Source organism: Sorex fumeus, unplaced genomic scaffold (assembly GCF_029834395.1).
Source record: "Sorex fumeus unplaced genomic scaffold, SorFum_2.1 ptg000063l, whole genome shotgun sequence".
Lineage (NCBI taxonomy): Eukaryota > Metazoa > Chordata > Mammalia > Eulipotyphla > Soricidae > Sorex > Sorex fumeus.
In genome coordinates this window covers 11361457-11376947 of record NW_026606120.1, presented here as the reverse complement: position 1 = coordinate 11376947, position 15491 = coordinate 11361457, and the positions used below count along the sequence as shown (strand labels likewise).

The 15491-nt window shown below is 52.4% G+C and overlaps 1 protein-coding gene across 1 annotated transcript in view; it reads left to right on the top strand.

Annotated features, from left to right (window-relative positions):
* ITGA11 (integrin subunit alpha 11) overlaps positions 1 to 4306 on the top strand; it is a 110221-nt gene extending 105915 nt beyond the window's left edge. The window contains exons 27-30 of the mRNA XM_056127500.1: positions 1432 to 1542; positions 1632 to 1727; positions 3490 to 3603; positions 4120 to 4306. Of these exons, the coding sequence (XP_055983475.1) occupies positions 1432 to 1542; positions 1632 to 1727; positions 3490 to 3603; positions 4120 to 4191 (393 nt within the window). The 3' untranslated portion in view covers positions 4192 to 4306. The remainder of the gene's footprint in view (positions 1 to 1431; positions 1543 to 1631; positions 1728 to 3489; positions 3604 to 4119) is intronic.
* The last annotated feature ends 11185 nt before the right edge of the window (positions 4307 to 15491 follow it).

The window sequence follows — 15491 nt, the reverse complement described above, 5'->3', positions numbered from 1 at the left end:
CTGGCAAATTCCCCGTGGCATACCAAATATGCCAAATACCAGTAACAATGATGGGTCTCATTCTCCTAAAGAGCCTTGAATATAATCTCAGGGCTAGGATGAAAGAGACGTTACTGGGGCCTGCTCGAGTCAATCGACGAATAACAGGATGATGAAAATGAAAAAATTCGTTAATAATGGTACAGTGCAGTCCTACAGCTTTACCATTCCATCTTTTTTAATTTAAAAAAATTGCTAATTTTATTTATAAAAAATTAATTTTATTAAAAATTTTAAATTTTAGGGGCTGGAGAGATAGCACAGCGGGTAGGGCATTTGCCTTGCACGCAGCCGACCCGGGTTTGATTCCCAGCATCCCATATGGTCCTCTGAGCACTGCCAGGAGTATTTCCTGAGAGCAGAGCCAGGAGTAACCCCTGTGCATCGCTGGGTGTGACCCCAAAAAGCAAAATAAAATAAAAATAAATTTTATTTAAAATTTATTGTTAAAAAATTTGTTAATTTAACAAAAAAATTTTAACATAGTATGACATCTGAGCTATGTTCCCAGACCTGTACCTCCAAGACAATGATAAACAGGACTGATAGGCCTAAATTAAGCCTCATTTTTAAAAAAAAAATTTTAATTTTTGATGATTACATGTGATATTTGCTATAGACTTTTTAATAAGTGCCCTTCATTCCTGCTCAGTTCATAGTTTTTATCAAAAACAGAAGTTGAGCACCAGAGAGATAGCACAGGAATATAAAAGCACTTGTCTTGTATGTGACCAACCCAGCACCCTGGATGGTCCCCTGAACCCCGCTAAGAGCAATCCCTGAGCACAGAGCCAGGAGTAAGACTTGAGCACTGTTGGTGTAGCCCCAAACCCCATCCCCCAAAAGTTGAATTCCTAAAATGCTTTTCTGCATCCGTTAAAGTCCTAGTTTAATGTTGCCCTTTAATCCCCTTGTATGGTGGACTTCCAAATGCTGAACCCAACTTCCATTCCGGGGAACCTCCCAGTAATGCATAACTTCAAATGTAGCGGGACTGGAGCGATAGTACAGTGGTAGGGCGTTTGCCTTGCATGCGGCCGAGCTGGGTTCGATTCCCAGCATCCTATATGGTCCCCTGAGCACCACCAGGAGTAATTCCTGAGTGCAAAGCCAGGAGTAACCCCTGTGCATCACCGGGTATAACCCAAAATAAATTTTTAAAAAAAAGGCAAAACAAAAAAAAAAAAACTTTAAATGTAGTATTGCACAGACTTTCCTTACCCAGCCCGCTGTCCCCCAGCACTCCAGCTGGTGTGTGCTCCCCTCCCCGCCTTATCTGTCCCTCTTCCCCTCAGAGCAAACGCTGGGCTGGTCAGGCCTTGAGCCCACCCTGGCTCACAGCCCCGGCTGCGCCCCAGAGCCCGGCTCTCCCCCATCCCGCTCCTCCCGCAGAATCACAGTAACGCTGACGTGGTGTCCATCAACTGCAACGTGAGGCTGGCCCCTGGCCAGGAGGTCAACTTCCACCTGTTGGGGGGTCTGTGGCTGAGCTCCCTAAAAGCAGTAAGTGGCCCCCAGGCAGGGGACCAGGGAGAGAGGGAGGGAGGGGGCTGGGGGCGCTGCCTGCTTTTGACCAGCACCTGCCTCCGCAGCTCAAGTTCAGATCCATGAAAATCACCATCCAGGCCACTCTGCAGAGGCACTTCCACAGCCCTTACATCTTCCGGGAGCACGAGCCCAGCCGCCAGGTGAGCCCCTCCCCGGCAGGTCACCCCTTCTTGGTTTTTGTGTTTGTTTGTTTGTTTTGCATTTTGGGTAATACCCGGCGATCCACAGGCTCATGCACTCAGGAATCGCTCCTGATGGTGCTCGAGGGACCATATGGGATGCTGGGAATCAAACCCGGGTTGGCCACATGCAAAGCAAACGCCCTACCCGCTGTGCTGTCACTCCAGCCCCATGGTCACCCCTTCTTCTGAGCCCCTGTCTCCCTGCTGGAGACAGGCCCAGGCCCAGAGCCTGGGAGCAGGAAGGGGACAGGGAAAAGAGGGGAGTGGGTCCTAAGAAGGTGTTGGCCAGTGCAGAGGGCTGAGGAGTGGGAAGAGGGGTGCAGCTCCAGACTCTGCCCCAGAGCAGCCCCCCAGGAAGGGTCTCTGTGGTCTAGACTGAAACCCCAGCCCAAGCCAGCATGGTGGGGGATCAGCGCTGGCATCACCCCACAGGGTCTCAAACAACCCATTACAAGGTTGTTTCCATAGTCTCACAACCTGCAAGGTTTCTGCTTTGAAGCAGTGATTTTCCTGTTTGTTCGTGTGGTTTTGGGGCCACACCCAGCGGTGCTCAGGGCTCATGCCTGGAGGAATCAGGGAACAAGATGGAACTCAGGTGGGCCACATTCGCCGCCCTACCCACTGTGCAGTGGTTTCTAGCCGGGGAGGCTGGGCGTGGAGGACCTCACTCACCTCCAGGCTCGACTGAGGACCGAAATCTGCATCCGTGAGGAGGAGTGATGCTCAGTGCCTGGGCGCCCTGCAGACGGGGTGAAATAGACTCTCACGCCCCAGCTGACTTGACCAGGGACTGAGTAAGGGGTAAAGCTTCCTGAGGGTGGTGGTTTCCCCAAGCTGGGTCTGGACAAGCCCTGGCTTCCTGCATGTCTGGTGTGGGACACTGCTGCCCCCTACTGGTGGCTCCCCAAACCACCCGCACAGACAGGGCGGAAATGCCAAGCCTTAAGGAAACACCCAAATGCCCATCACTGGCAGCTGGGGACAGACCAAGCGAGAAGCAGCACCTGAGAAGGCTCAGAAGCTGCAGTTGGGGAACCCACCAACTAATCAATCCTTGGCACCCCCTGTGGTACCGAGGCCCACCTGGAGTGATCCCTGAGGACAGAGCCAGGAGTAAGCCCTGAGCGTTGCTGTTCATGGCACAAAAACAAAATTAAAGACTTTAAAATAGCGTAGTGAAGCTGGTGTCTCCGGGATCAGGGTGCCTGAGCACGCAGTAGAGAATACCCCAAGCTCCCAAGATCGCAGACCTGACTGTGCTCAGGGAGCACTCCACCTTTTAAAGCAAACACCCCCCCCACCCCCCTGCCCATGGTCCCAGCCCGGTCCACTCGGAGGAAAGTGCTGCAGATGGAGCAAGGACAGAACTGGCCGGTGGTTCATGTGCTTGCCTGGCAGTTCTCAGAACCCAGAGGCCCCTCCTCCCTCCACCCCCTCCCCTCGCAGCTGGGCACCCCCAGCAAGATGGCACTCAAGGCAAGCTTGAGACCTTGAGCATTGGGAATCCCACAGCAAGGGGCCCTCTGAGCCCCGGATCCCAAGTGAGGGCACAGAAATGTAAAGGACAGAGACGACACAGCCTGTCTCAAAGTTTGGGAGCAGCCAAGAGCGAAAAGGGACAGGAGGCAGGGAGGGACAGCACAGGGGTCAGGGCGGCCTGCAGCAGAGTGGCACCAGCGGCCTGCTCTGGTCCCCCCACCCCACCCCCGCCGGCCCACAGGTCACCCTGGAGATCTCCAAGCAAGAGGACTGGCAGATCCCCGTGTGGATCATCGTGGGCAGCACGCTCGGGGGGCTCCTGCTCTTGGCCCTGCTGGTCCTGGCGCTGTGGAAGGTGAGGGCGCTGAGGGGCGGGACGGCGGGCGGCAAGCGCGGGCCCAGGTCTCTGGCCCCTGTCCCTGCCCTGTCGAGCTGGTGAGCCACGCAGTAGGGGCTCAGGGGGCTGCAGGAGTGGGGGGGGGGGAGCGCGGGGGCTGCGGGGTGTGGGGCACGGGGGATGCCGGGATTGAGAGGTGCGGGGTACGGGGCTGCGGGGTGCAGGGCTGCAGGGCTGCGAGGCCAGGCGGCTGCGGGGGCTGCGGGGTGCGGGGCGTGGGGGCTGCAGGGAGTGCGGAGACTGCGAGGAGCCGAGGCTGCGGGGTTGCGGGGCGGTGTGAGGTTAAGGGGCTGCGAGGCTGTGGGATGCGGGGGCGGCGGGGTGCGGGGGGCTGCGGGGCACAGGAGCTGCGGGGGTACGAGGCTCAGGGCTGCAAGACGCAGGGACTGCGGGGCGCCGGGGCGGCGGGGTTGCGGGGGCTGCGGGACCGCGCTGCCAGTCTGCGCCCCCGACCGGCGGCCTCGCTCCCGGCAGCTCGGCTTCTTCGAAAGTGCCCGGCGCAGGAGGGACGCCCACGCGGACCCCGGCCCCAAAGAGCTGGAGTGAGGCTCCCAGGAGCTGCGAGCGAGTCACGCGGCCCAGGACAGCGTCGGAGGCCGGCCGGGGCCCGGCGCGAGGCCCGAGCACGGACGCACGGGCGAGCACTCTGCGCGGGCACAGGGACCCCCTCGGCCGGCCCCTCGCCCCTCGCCAGCACCCTGGGCCGCGGGCAGCGCCGGGGCCCCGAAGGGCCGAGCTCTGCGGTTCGGGCTCCGCCCGGCCCGCCGCCCCGCCGCGGGGGACACCGGCCCCCAGCCTCCTGGATGAACCCGGGCCCCAGCCAAGGCTCCGCGATGACAGCCGCGCGAGGGCGCAGGCGGGATCTGCAGCCCCGCGGGGGACAGTCCCCGAGGCCCCGCCCGGCCTGCGCGGCGGGGGGCGGGGGGGGCCTGCCCAACCCCCCTGCCAGCACACAGCGCCCCTCACTCCCGCTCGGGCCCGGACTCTGCAGCACTGCCGGGGCGAAGGGGCCCCACTCCGCAACGCACTGGTTGGTCAAAGCTACCCGGCCGGGGCAGCTTGGCGTGGGCTGCGGGGACAGACCTGCTGGCGCACGGGACAGACGGTCCCACCGAGGCCGGCACCCGAGGACAGGAGGCACACCCGGTGCCCAGCTGAGTAATTTATGCCTTAAACTTATTCTGAGGTAGAAATAAAGGGGGGTAGGTGTCTGTCTCCCTGTTAACAAAGACCCGTCTCTGCTGTCCCCAGTTTTTAACAAAAAAAAAAAAATTTCCGCTTTTTGGGTCACACCCGGTAATGCACAGGGGTTACTCCTGGCTCTACAACTCAGGAATTACTCCTGGCGGTGCTGGGGGCGGGGGTGGGGTGGAGGGACCATATGGGATGCTGGGAATCCAACCCAGGTCAGCCCTGTTTAAATCAGCCCCGGGGCTGCAGTGCAGAAGAAAAGGGGCCCAACAGGGGCCCGCCAGGAGTGATCCCTGAGCACCACTGTGACCCCCAAAACCAAAAAAATAAAATAAATGAAATCAGCCCACATCCAGCTGCCTTTCCTGCCTTTCCGTGGACAGAGCACTTCTCGGGGAGTGGATGGGGTGCCTCCGTCCAGTGCTCTGGTGCCATGGAGGGGCTTGGCTGTGTCTTGCGTCTCACTTGGGCCTTTCAGGCATTGTCTGGCCTGGAGGGCTACCTCCAGAGATCTGGTGCTCAAGGTCTCGAGCCCAGGACCACTCAAAGGGCTGAGCACTGCCTGGTGTGCAGGAGGCCCGGTCCAGAGCACAGAGCTAGGAGCAGTCCCTAAGCAGCTGGGTGTGACCCAGAACCCCCAAACACTCTCCCTCCTTCTACCACCACTGCCCCTCCTTCCATCCTTGGGCCAGTCTGTATGGTTGAGCCCCTAGTCCCAACCATAGTTCCCCCCCACCATTACCCTCCCCCCATAGTTCCAGCCCCCTCTCCCGTCTTCAGGCTTGCGTTTCAGCCATCACCCCCTTCCACTCCGACTCTGAGGCTTGCTCTGGACCGTCTCCCCTCCGTCTGGTGCCACCGCAATGTCAGGGAGCCAGAGCACCCTTGGAATGGCCTGATCCTTGTGTTCCCCCACAGCGGCATCAGATTCCTGGTTCCACAGCAGGACACATCAGATTCCTGGGCCGGGCAGCTTCGCTCTGGTCACATCAACGATCTGGCGCTTCCTTGGGGAGCAAGAGTGGAGAGGAAGTGACTCCTTCTGGGAATCGCCTTTCTCGAGGGGTAAAAGCACTTGCCTTACATGCAGCTGACCCAGATTAGATCTCCGGCACCCCTAGAGCCTCCTGAGCCCACCTGGAGTGATCCCTGAGCACAGAGCCAGGAGTCAGCCCTGAGCACTGCTGGGTGTGGCCCAAACACACACATACACACACGCACCCACAATTAGAAAGAAACTTCAATCCCCGACCCTTGTCATTGTGCTCCACCAAGGGAGTGGTCTGGCCAAAGGCTCTTCAGAGTGATGACCTCACGTTCAGTGATGACCTCAGGCCGAGGGAACATGCATCTCAGTCACAGGTAGTGAACCCCGGGCCCACCCTCACAAAAATAGTGCATCGTTTGACTTAGTACCCCATCTCTGGTCAGCCCCTTGGACCTGAGAAATTAACTGCCATTGCAAACACATTGTACCTGCAGGCCAGATACCACCCACAGCTCACCTGACTGTGACCTCTGACCCTCCCTCCTCTCTCCCCCCACCAGCCTGTACCAAGAATGAAATGTCAAAGGTTTTGTGGGAGGCAAACAGATAGCAGTCACGTGACCTGGGAGTGCCTTGCCCTGGCATTCTGATTACATGGCTGAGAAAGGGGCCAGGATGTCTTTTTTGGGTTTTTTGTTTTTTTTTCTTTTTTGGGTCACACCCAGCGATGTTCAGGGGGTTACTCCTGGCTTTGCACTCAGGAATTACTCCTGGCAGTTCTCAGGGGACCATATGGGGTGCCAGGGATCGAACCCAGGTCGGCCGCATGCAAGGCAAACACCCCACCCACTGTACTATCGCTCTGGCCCCAGAATGTCACTTTTCTTTACTGGTTCTCGTAGCAACTCTGTGTGCTGAGAGCTCAGGAAGCCGCAGGTGAAAATACAAGTGACGTACAGGTCTTTAGGAGCGAAGGCCCCAGGCTGGTGCTACCTGGCTCACGGGGCTCTGGCCCGGAGTCTAGGAAGATTCATGGTCTGGGTTTGAAGTGGGGCTTGCTGTGGATCTGACCCAGTTCTCTGGGAGAGGGCCTCTGGGAGGGGTGGGGGGCCCTGGGTGATGGGGGAGGGGGGTCAGCCTCAAAAGCAATTCTAGCATTTGAGGCAGGCAACGCAGAATGCAACCTCAAATCAACATGACGGATCGGCCGTTCCCATAGATATCAGAAGCAAATGACGCTACTGAAGAAAATAAGCCTACACCAGTTTAGTGTTGGAAAGGCACCATCAGCAACCCCAGACACTGAAGGCTGCTAGCTCTTCCATCCATCTGCCCAAGGATCTGGGTGTCAGCAGGAAAATCTGCTTGCAGCCAGTTAGCCACACAGCCCCCAGGGGGCGCTGTGAGGACTGGTCAACAGGTGCCAGATGAAGTTGGAGGCTCCCTGGTGGAGAAGGGGCCCCAACACGGGAGTTGGGAGATGAGATATGCTGGTGTCCTAGCCGACTTACTGTTGGCTCCCCTGGGGGAAGGGGGCAGGCCTCAGGCTTCCTGCTGTGGGCAGTTTCTGGGGGAAGTGGAAATCTATTAGTCCTGCCCCAAAGTTCCAGCCAGCCGAGAACTGCAAAGACAAAATCCCAGCAAGGGTGATCCAACTTCCTGGCATGAGGGATGCACGGATATGTGTGCATGAAGGACAGACTGTGTCTCTTGTGCGAGTGAGGCCCAAGGACCCTTCCATTAGAACCAGACACCAAACTTCCACTGTAGAACTCAGCATGACGTCAGAATTCACTGACGGGCAGAGTCAACAGACCGGAGCAATGATTCTGTTTTCTCTAAACCTCAGCGTCGGTTTCTTGAAAGGTGCAGCCGTCTCAGATGTCCTGGGTGATGAGTCAGCCTATGAAAGGGGCAGCTGTCCATAACAAATACTAAAAAGGGCTGGAGTGATAGTGGGCCTCAGTCGTGGGCTCCAGGCACTGACTGCGGCGAGTGGGACCCCCTGCTCCCACATGCTCAGGACACACCACGCAGACAAAGGGAGGCAGATCAGAAACTGGATTTTGCCAGTTGACCAACAAGCTGAGATTCTGTGAAACCCCCTAAAATTTGCATCTCATATTGAGACTTGCTAGGTCAAGTATCGGAAATACATCACTGCCAGTATGGAAACAGAGGAAGCCTCGGCTGGAAACTGCCCAGAGGGGTGCTGATGTGAGCTTCTCCAAGGGCAGCCCTTGGAGAGCACTGTTCAGTGGGTCAAGACCCAAGGGCAAGCTGGACACACCCTTGGTTCTTCTGGGACCTTTTTTTTTTTTTTTTGCTTTTTTTATTTTGAGGTCATACCTAGTGATGCACAAGGGTTACTCCTGGCTCTGCACTCAGGAATAACTCCTGAAAGTGCTCAGGGGACTATATGGGATGCTGGGAATCGAACCCGGGTCAGCTGCGTGCAAGGCAAACGCCCTAACCGCTCTGCTATTGCTCCAACCTCTTCTGGGACCTTTGATGAGAAGTCATTCTGGGCCTCCTTCCTCAACTACAGAGCAAGAGGGCTGTACAAACAGTGAGACTCTGTCATGAGACTGGAGCGGCTACCCCAGATCTAAACTAGAAAGAGCACACTGCGGAAGTGCTCCAGTCCTACCACTTAATACTCTCCTAGTACTCTCAAGCAATATGATGAAGTATAAGAAAGACAAGGCCTTGGGGTGGGAAGGTAGAGTTCAGGGATCACTCCTGGTGGGGTTCAGAGGACAGAGGTGCCAGGAGTCACACCAAATTTGGCTGTGTGCAAGAGCCCTGCCCACAGTACTAACATTCCAGTCCCCCAAAAATTTTAAGACAATTTTAAATAAATTTACCTTTGTATAAAAGTTAACATGTGAAGGCATAGATAATGGGGGGGGGAAGCTCTAATATACAATGTAACTCCCCCCAAATTCATCACAATTACAGGAACATATTGGCAAAACCTTCACACACACACACACACACACACACACACACACACACACACACACAACATTGCCGCAAAGGGCTGGAGCGAGTAGCACAGCGGGTAGGGTGTTTGCCTTGCATGCAGCCAACATGGCCAACCCGAGTTTGATTCCTCCGCCCCTCTCAGAGAGCCCGGCAAGCTACTGAGAGTATCTCGCCCGCATGGCAAAGCCTGGCAAGCTCCCTGTGGCGTACTCGATATGCCAAACACAGTAACAAGTCTCACATTACTGGGCCCACTCGAGCAAATCGATGAACAAAGGGAGGCAGTGATACAGTGATTGCCCCAGAGCCAGGGAGGCCCCCTGAACTTCATAGATCAAGGCAAGTGCTCTACCACTATCCACCTCCTGGCTGCTCTCTCTCTCTCTCTCTATATATATATATATGTATATTGCTTTATTTTGGGTCCCACCAGGCGATTATCAGGGGTTACTCCTGGCTCTGCACTCAGGAATTAATCCTGGCAGTGCTCAGGGGACCGTATGGGATGCTGGTACTCGAACCTGGGTCAGCCATGTGCAAGGCAAATGCCCTACTCGCTGTGCCCCAGAGGGCTGGAGTGATAGCACAGCGGGTAGGGCATTTGCCTTGCATGCAGCCAACATGGCTGACCCGAGTTTGATTCCTCCGCCCTTCAGAGAGCCCGGCAAGCTACCGAGAGTATCTCGCCCGCACAGCAAAGCCTGGCAAGCTCCAGCCCCTGAGATATATTTTTAATCTCTGGAGAGAAAGTTCACTTCACTAGACATTATCTTTCTTTAGATAAAAAGGTTCAGATTTGGGGCTGGAGTGATAGCACAGCGGGTAGGGCGTTTACCATGCACATGGCCGACGTGGGTTCGATTCCCAACATCCTATATAGTCCCCCAAGCACCGCCAGGAGTAATTCCTGAGTGCAGAGCCAGGCGTAACCCCTGAGCATCACTGGGTGTGACTCAAAAAGCAAAAAAAAAAAAAAAAATCAGATTTACAGAAATGACAAGTGTCCTTACATCCATCAATTCAAGAACAAAAGTCTTTCAATAGAAATCAAAGAGATAGTACAGTGAGTGGGGAGCTTGCCATGCATGCAGCTGACCTGGGTTCGATCCCAGGCATCCTATGTGGTCCCCCAAAGCACCATCAGGAGTAACTCCTGAGTACAGAGCTAAGAAAAACCCTCGAGCACCAAAGTGTGGCCCAAAAACCGAAAAATAAAATGAAGATACAATACCAAAAAAATCATCTTCCCCACCACCACCAAAAAAAAAAGAGACAAGAAACCTTCATTGTACTTGGCCCCTGGGTTACTAGTCAGTATCAGCACATCCTGATTTGTCAGGCACTTTGTTTAGCATTTTAGTTATCGCAGTATGGGCCAGATAAAACCATCAGCCCATTTCACAAATCGCTGGAACTAGTTACAGAGCCAAGGTCACAGAGCTGTTGATACAGTCTGAGTATTCCCCCAATCCATCACATTGCCAGGCCAACTGAACAGGGAACCAGAAGATTCAAGTACCAAACAGGAATTTAATTTGGTCAATACCAAATTAAATCAGTGGAAAAGAGAGTCCTTGGCTACCTAAATCCCTACTAACTAAATTCTGAGAGAAATTCCAGGTCACTGTCACTGTCCTCCCGTTGTTCGTGGATTTGCTCGAGAGGGCACCAGTAACGTCTCACAACAAATTGTGAGACTTGTTACTGTTTTTGGCATATCGAATACGTTACGAGGAGCTTGCCAGGTTTTGCCGTGCGGGAGAGATACTCTCAGTAGCTTGCCAGGGTCTCCAAGGGGGGCGGAGGAATTGAACCCGGGTTGGCCACGTGCAAGGCAAACGCCTTACCCACTGTGCTACCGCTCCAGCCCAAATTACCGGTAGATTAAAGACTTTAATCAAAGAGCAGGAGGAAAAGAAGTGGGAGGGGGGAGCCAGGAACACATTAAAAGAAAACAATTTCGAGAGAGAGGGAAGGAGAGGGAGATCTTGGAATGAAGAGAATCTTACAAATATGATAGAAAACTTACAACCCACTTTTAAAAAATCACAAATCTGGCTCCACAAAAATAGAAATTTACATTACCAACTATAAAATCAAAGCAAGCAGGTGTGTGGTGGTAGAGTACTGCTCACATGTGAGGTTCTCGGCTCAATCCAAGAACCACAGGATAAAAGAAACTGAACGGAGGGGTGGGGGCAGCCATGGAGTGCTCAGGGCTGACTCTCAGCTGTGCTCAGGGAACCCTAGGTAGTGGCAGGGATCAGACAAGGGCCAGCCACGTGTGAGCCAAGTACCTGGACAATCTCTCTAGTCCCTCCCTCCAAGAAGTTTGAGGCTCACTCTTATTAAAGTTCGAGTTCTCCCTTGAACACAATCTCTGGCTTACATGTATTTGCTTGCCTATCTCTACTCTGGAGAAGCCTGTGTTCTCTCACACATATAATCCTCCCTTTCTTCCCCCTCACATCTTTCTAAATAAGTTTCAATAGTTTCTTCTTGCTCCAACAGATAATAATAGGGGCCAGAGAACTAGCACAGAGCGGAGGGTATTTGCCTTGCAAATGACCTACCCAGGTTCAATCCCCAGCATCCCATATGGTCCCCTGAGCACCGCCAGGAGGAATTTCTGGGTGCAGAGCCAGGAGCAGGCCCTGAGCATTGCTGGGTATGAAACAAAAACCCCCCAAAATAATAATAGTTTGGGGGTGGGGGCATTTCCAGCAATGCTAAGGCCACCCCTGGCTATGCTCGAGTCACCCCGATGGTGTTGGGGTGGGGGTGGGGGATGATACACAGAGCAGGGGTTTCAGGTAATGGTCCAACAAGTGCACCACGAACCACTTCCCGCTGTCCTGCCCCCAAACCCCATTTTTTATGGCACTCTTGGCTCTGCATTCAGGGGATGCTCCTGGGAGTGCTTGGGGGGCCCACATGTGGTCAGAGGGTGCTTGGCAAGTGCCCTACCTGCTATATCTCTCTGACCCCCCACCCCATAGTTTTTTAAGTCTTAACAGGGGTAAGGACTGTGGCAGCAGCAGAACACTTGCAGGGGTCAAAAGGATAGTACAGCCTTGCACATGACTAACCCGGGTTTGATTCCCAGAACCCCATAATGTCCCCTGAGTACCACCAGGCGTGATCCCTGAGCGCAAAGTCAGGAATGAGCAGAGCCAGGAGTAAACCCAGACTCTGTATGGCCCAAAATAAATACAAAAGACGAACACACACAATAAAAAAAGCAAACCACAAATTATAATCTGACAAAGAAAATTTTCTTAAACTTACAAAGCATTTCTAAGAAGCAATAAGACCACAACCCCCAATTACAAATAGTCAATTTTTTTAAAGTGTTCAGCCCCATCACATGACTCAGAAAAATCAAAGACATGAAACAATTTTCATAAATTACCTTTGAAAAGACTGGCTAGGTAAAGCTGACCGCCAATATAGGCTACAGGAAGCTAGAAGGCTGTGAGATGACCTCTATAAAGAATCTAACTCCGGAAATTCTGATGCTAGTAAGGAATCTGCTCCGTGAATCGTGTATTTAAAAAGTGCTCATTGGAACATTATTTGGAATGACCGAATGTACTGAAAACCTGAAAGTGCAACAACAAAGCCTGGTTAAAACCACTTCTAGGGGCTGGAGCAATAGTACAGCAGGGAGGGCATTTGCATTGAACGCGGCCCACCCGGGTTCGATTCCCAGCACCAGGAGTAATTCCTGAGCGCAGAGCCAGTATTGCCGGGTGTGACCCAAAAAGCAAAAAAAAAAAAAAAAAAAAAAAACCCACTTCTAAGGTCAAACTCATACCATTAAATGCTACAGGCATGTCTGGTGTTTTATTACTCTGTAATACCAGAGTAAAGAGTCTGCTCTATCAAATGAAAATGAAGACACAGGACAAGGAGGTGGCTCACAGGGCTGGAGCATATCCTGGCATGTGTGAGATCCCAAGTTCCATCCCCAGGGCCCCCAAACACCAGTGGGGCATCCCAGTGAGGAGCAGCACTCACAGCCGGGCACAAGCAAAAACCAGCTGTCTGACTGGGAGTCCAGGCCCCGGGAGAGCAGGGAAGGGGGGAAGGGGGAGCCCCTGGCATTGGGGAGGCCTATGTGAACACAGGATTCCAATGTGTGTGGCCCTGAGTTTAACCCCTGGCAGGTGAAAATAAAATAGAAGTGGAGGAAATTATATGTACACACCCAAAAAAATCCGGGAAATGACTCAAAAGTTATGCAAAGGGAGAGCAAGGAAGGAACTACAATTTTTCTTTTCACGATTTCAATTTCCGCGTGCACATGTGTATCTCTGACAACTTCCTTCCTTCCTTCCTTCCTTCCTTCCTTCCTTCCTTTTCTTTTAATGTACTCAACAAAAGATTATCTCAACTAAGGCACACCAAACAATAAAGACACAAACTTCAAGGTAGTTTTTTTTTTTTCAAACATTTACTGAACACAAACACCATTTTTTCCTTTTACACAGCAATATTGTTAGTTTCGTATTAGCTGAGCTATTAGGACTGTCAATTGGCATGAAATTAACAATGATTCTACATGTCAAAACTCAAACAGGAAATGTCATGCACTATATAAACCACTAATAGGTCTCTGATGCAGCCAGCAAGTTTACTATGTTTATTAAAAATCACGTACATGATCTGACAAAAGTGCCCAACAGAATGACATCACTGGTCTGTTATGACTCACAATGAACCACTAGAACAGGACAATGTTGTTCCCCTGCATGGAGGACAGCGGGAGGGGTGAATACTATAAAGGAGAGGGTCTTTTGAACACATCAGGGCAGTAAGATTTTACTCCCCAGCTAGGTACCTCTGAACAGACTGTTTAGGAAAGCTGAGGTTTTTTCCCTCATCTCTTCACCTCTACCAATTATTAAGCAACAACGAAAAAAGCCATGCACAAATTTTACACAACCTGGTAAATTAAAGAACAAATACAAACCCTCACTTCGGCGCTTGGCTCACAATCTTCGCTCCTTTTCTCCTACCAGGCCATTCATCACATAACTCAGCCTAAATGAAAAGCTGTTAATAATTCATCAGTACTCACCCCTGGATGCACATCGAGAGACACTCCCCACGACCATGATCCATTGTACCTTCCCTACACATGGACACAAAGGGACACGCCACGAACCTAGGGCTAGAGACCACATTTACTTTAGGGTTTTAAAAACCAATGTACTTATCACCACTATCAGCACAGGATTTACTTCTGATCCCATTTGGGGAAGGGGATGCTGGCCGGCCCAGCCCACGGGCAGATCTGGGCCAGGCTGCCAGCAGGCCTGCGAAAGCCGGCAAGAGCTGCAGAACTAGGGGCTTGCCCCTTCCCAGAGGACAGCTCGGAGCCAAGCAGCAGTTCCCCAGGGGAATGAACAGCGTCAGTCTGCATGGACCAGAGCTTGCTGTGGAGCCAAGGCAGCATCTTGCATTGTTACCCGATTCGATGTTACAGTCTAGTCAGAAGGAAAACAGTTTCACCTGCACATTGGTGCAGCAGGTAGCCTGAAAAGGAACGTTTTGAAGAAAAAAAAAAAAAAAACAGAAACTCTATCATAAAAACAAGTTCTTGCTACTTTTACTCATCTACTCACTTGGCTCAATCAGCAGCCGCTTCCCAAGCTAGCCAACAGGAACCCCTGGGCTTGCACCCCCCGTCCTCAAACCCAGAGCGGTCTTTCTTCATAAGGAGCTGCCTCCTGGGCGCCAGGGACTGGTACTAGGATGCTGGTCCCTTGGAATCAAATTTTCAAGAATATTTGTAAAAACAGCTAGTTCTTAAGCTGCTCACCCACATTTCACTCTGAAAGGCACTCACATCCGGGTTCCTCGCAGTTACCAGTCACTTCTCATCAGTTACCATGGAATGAAACCCTCCCCACAAAGCAAGTGAGACCAAAGCTTGCAGTTTAGGTGTTTGAAGAGCACACAGCCAAGTGGCTGGGAGCAGGACAGCGGCTCGTGGGGCGGCACGAGCAGGGGAGAATGGGGCTCTGCTGTGTCTGGGTTTCCACTTCTTTAAACTGAGGCCTTGGTCAGTCATACTACAAAGGGGAGGGCATTTGTCTTGTACTAGGAAGACCCGGGTTCAATCCCTAGCATCCCATACAGTCCACCCAGCACCCCAGGAGTGATTCCTGAGTGGAGAGCTAGGAGTCAGCCCTGAGCACTGCTGGGTGCAGCCCAAAAACCAAGAACAACAATAACAAAAAAAAAGATAGATTGAAGGATGCCACTGCTGCTCATTCCTCCTTGAGTTTGTTACCTAAAGGCAAGCTCCGCCTCACCAACTCTCTAGAAGCATGAAAATCCACCTCACACTGTTCACCCAGGCCCGAATCAGCCCAGGCAAAACCTCTCTAGTTCACCAGATTTACAGAACAATTACTAGGACAAAAAGTTTTGATTGTATTTGTAGTGTTATCAAAGAAAACTCACAACCCAAAGCATGATTCTACCAATAAAAAAGTTAACATGGTAAAAGCAGCTAGAAAACAGAAACGGCTTCGAGTCTCTGAGGGCTGAGATAAGTACCATCTTTCTTACTGAATTAATTTCCCGTAAAGAGAAAAAAACTTAAGTATCTGGCTAAACATTTTTAAAAATAATTCTATGAAAAACAAAGAAACAGGCACGTAGCTCA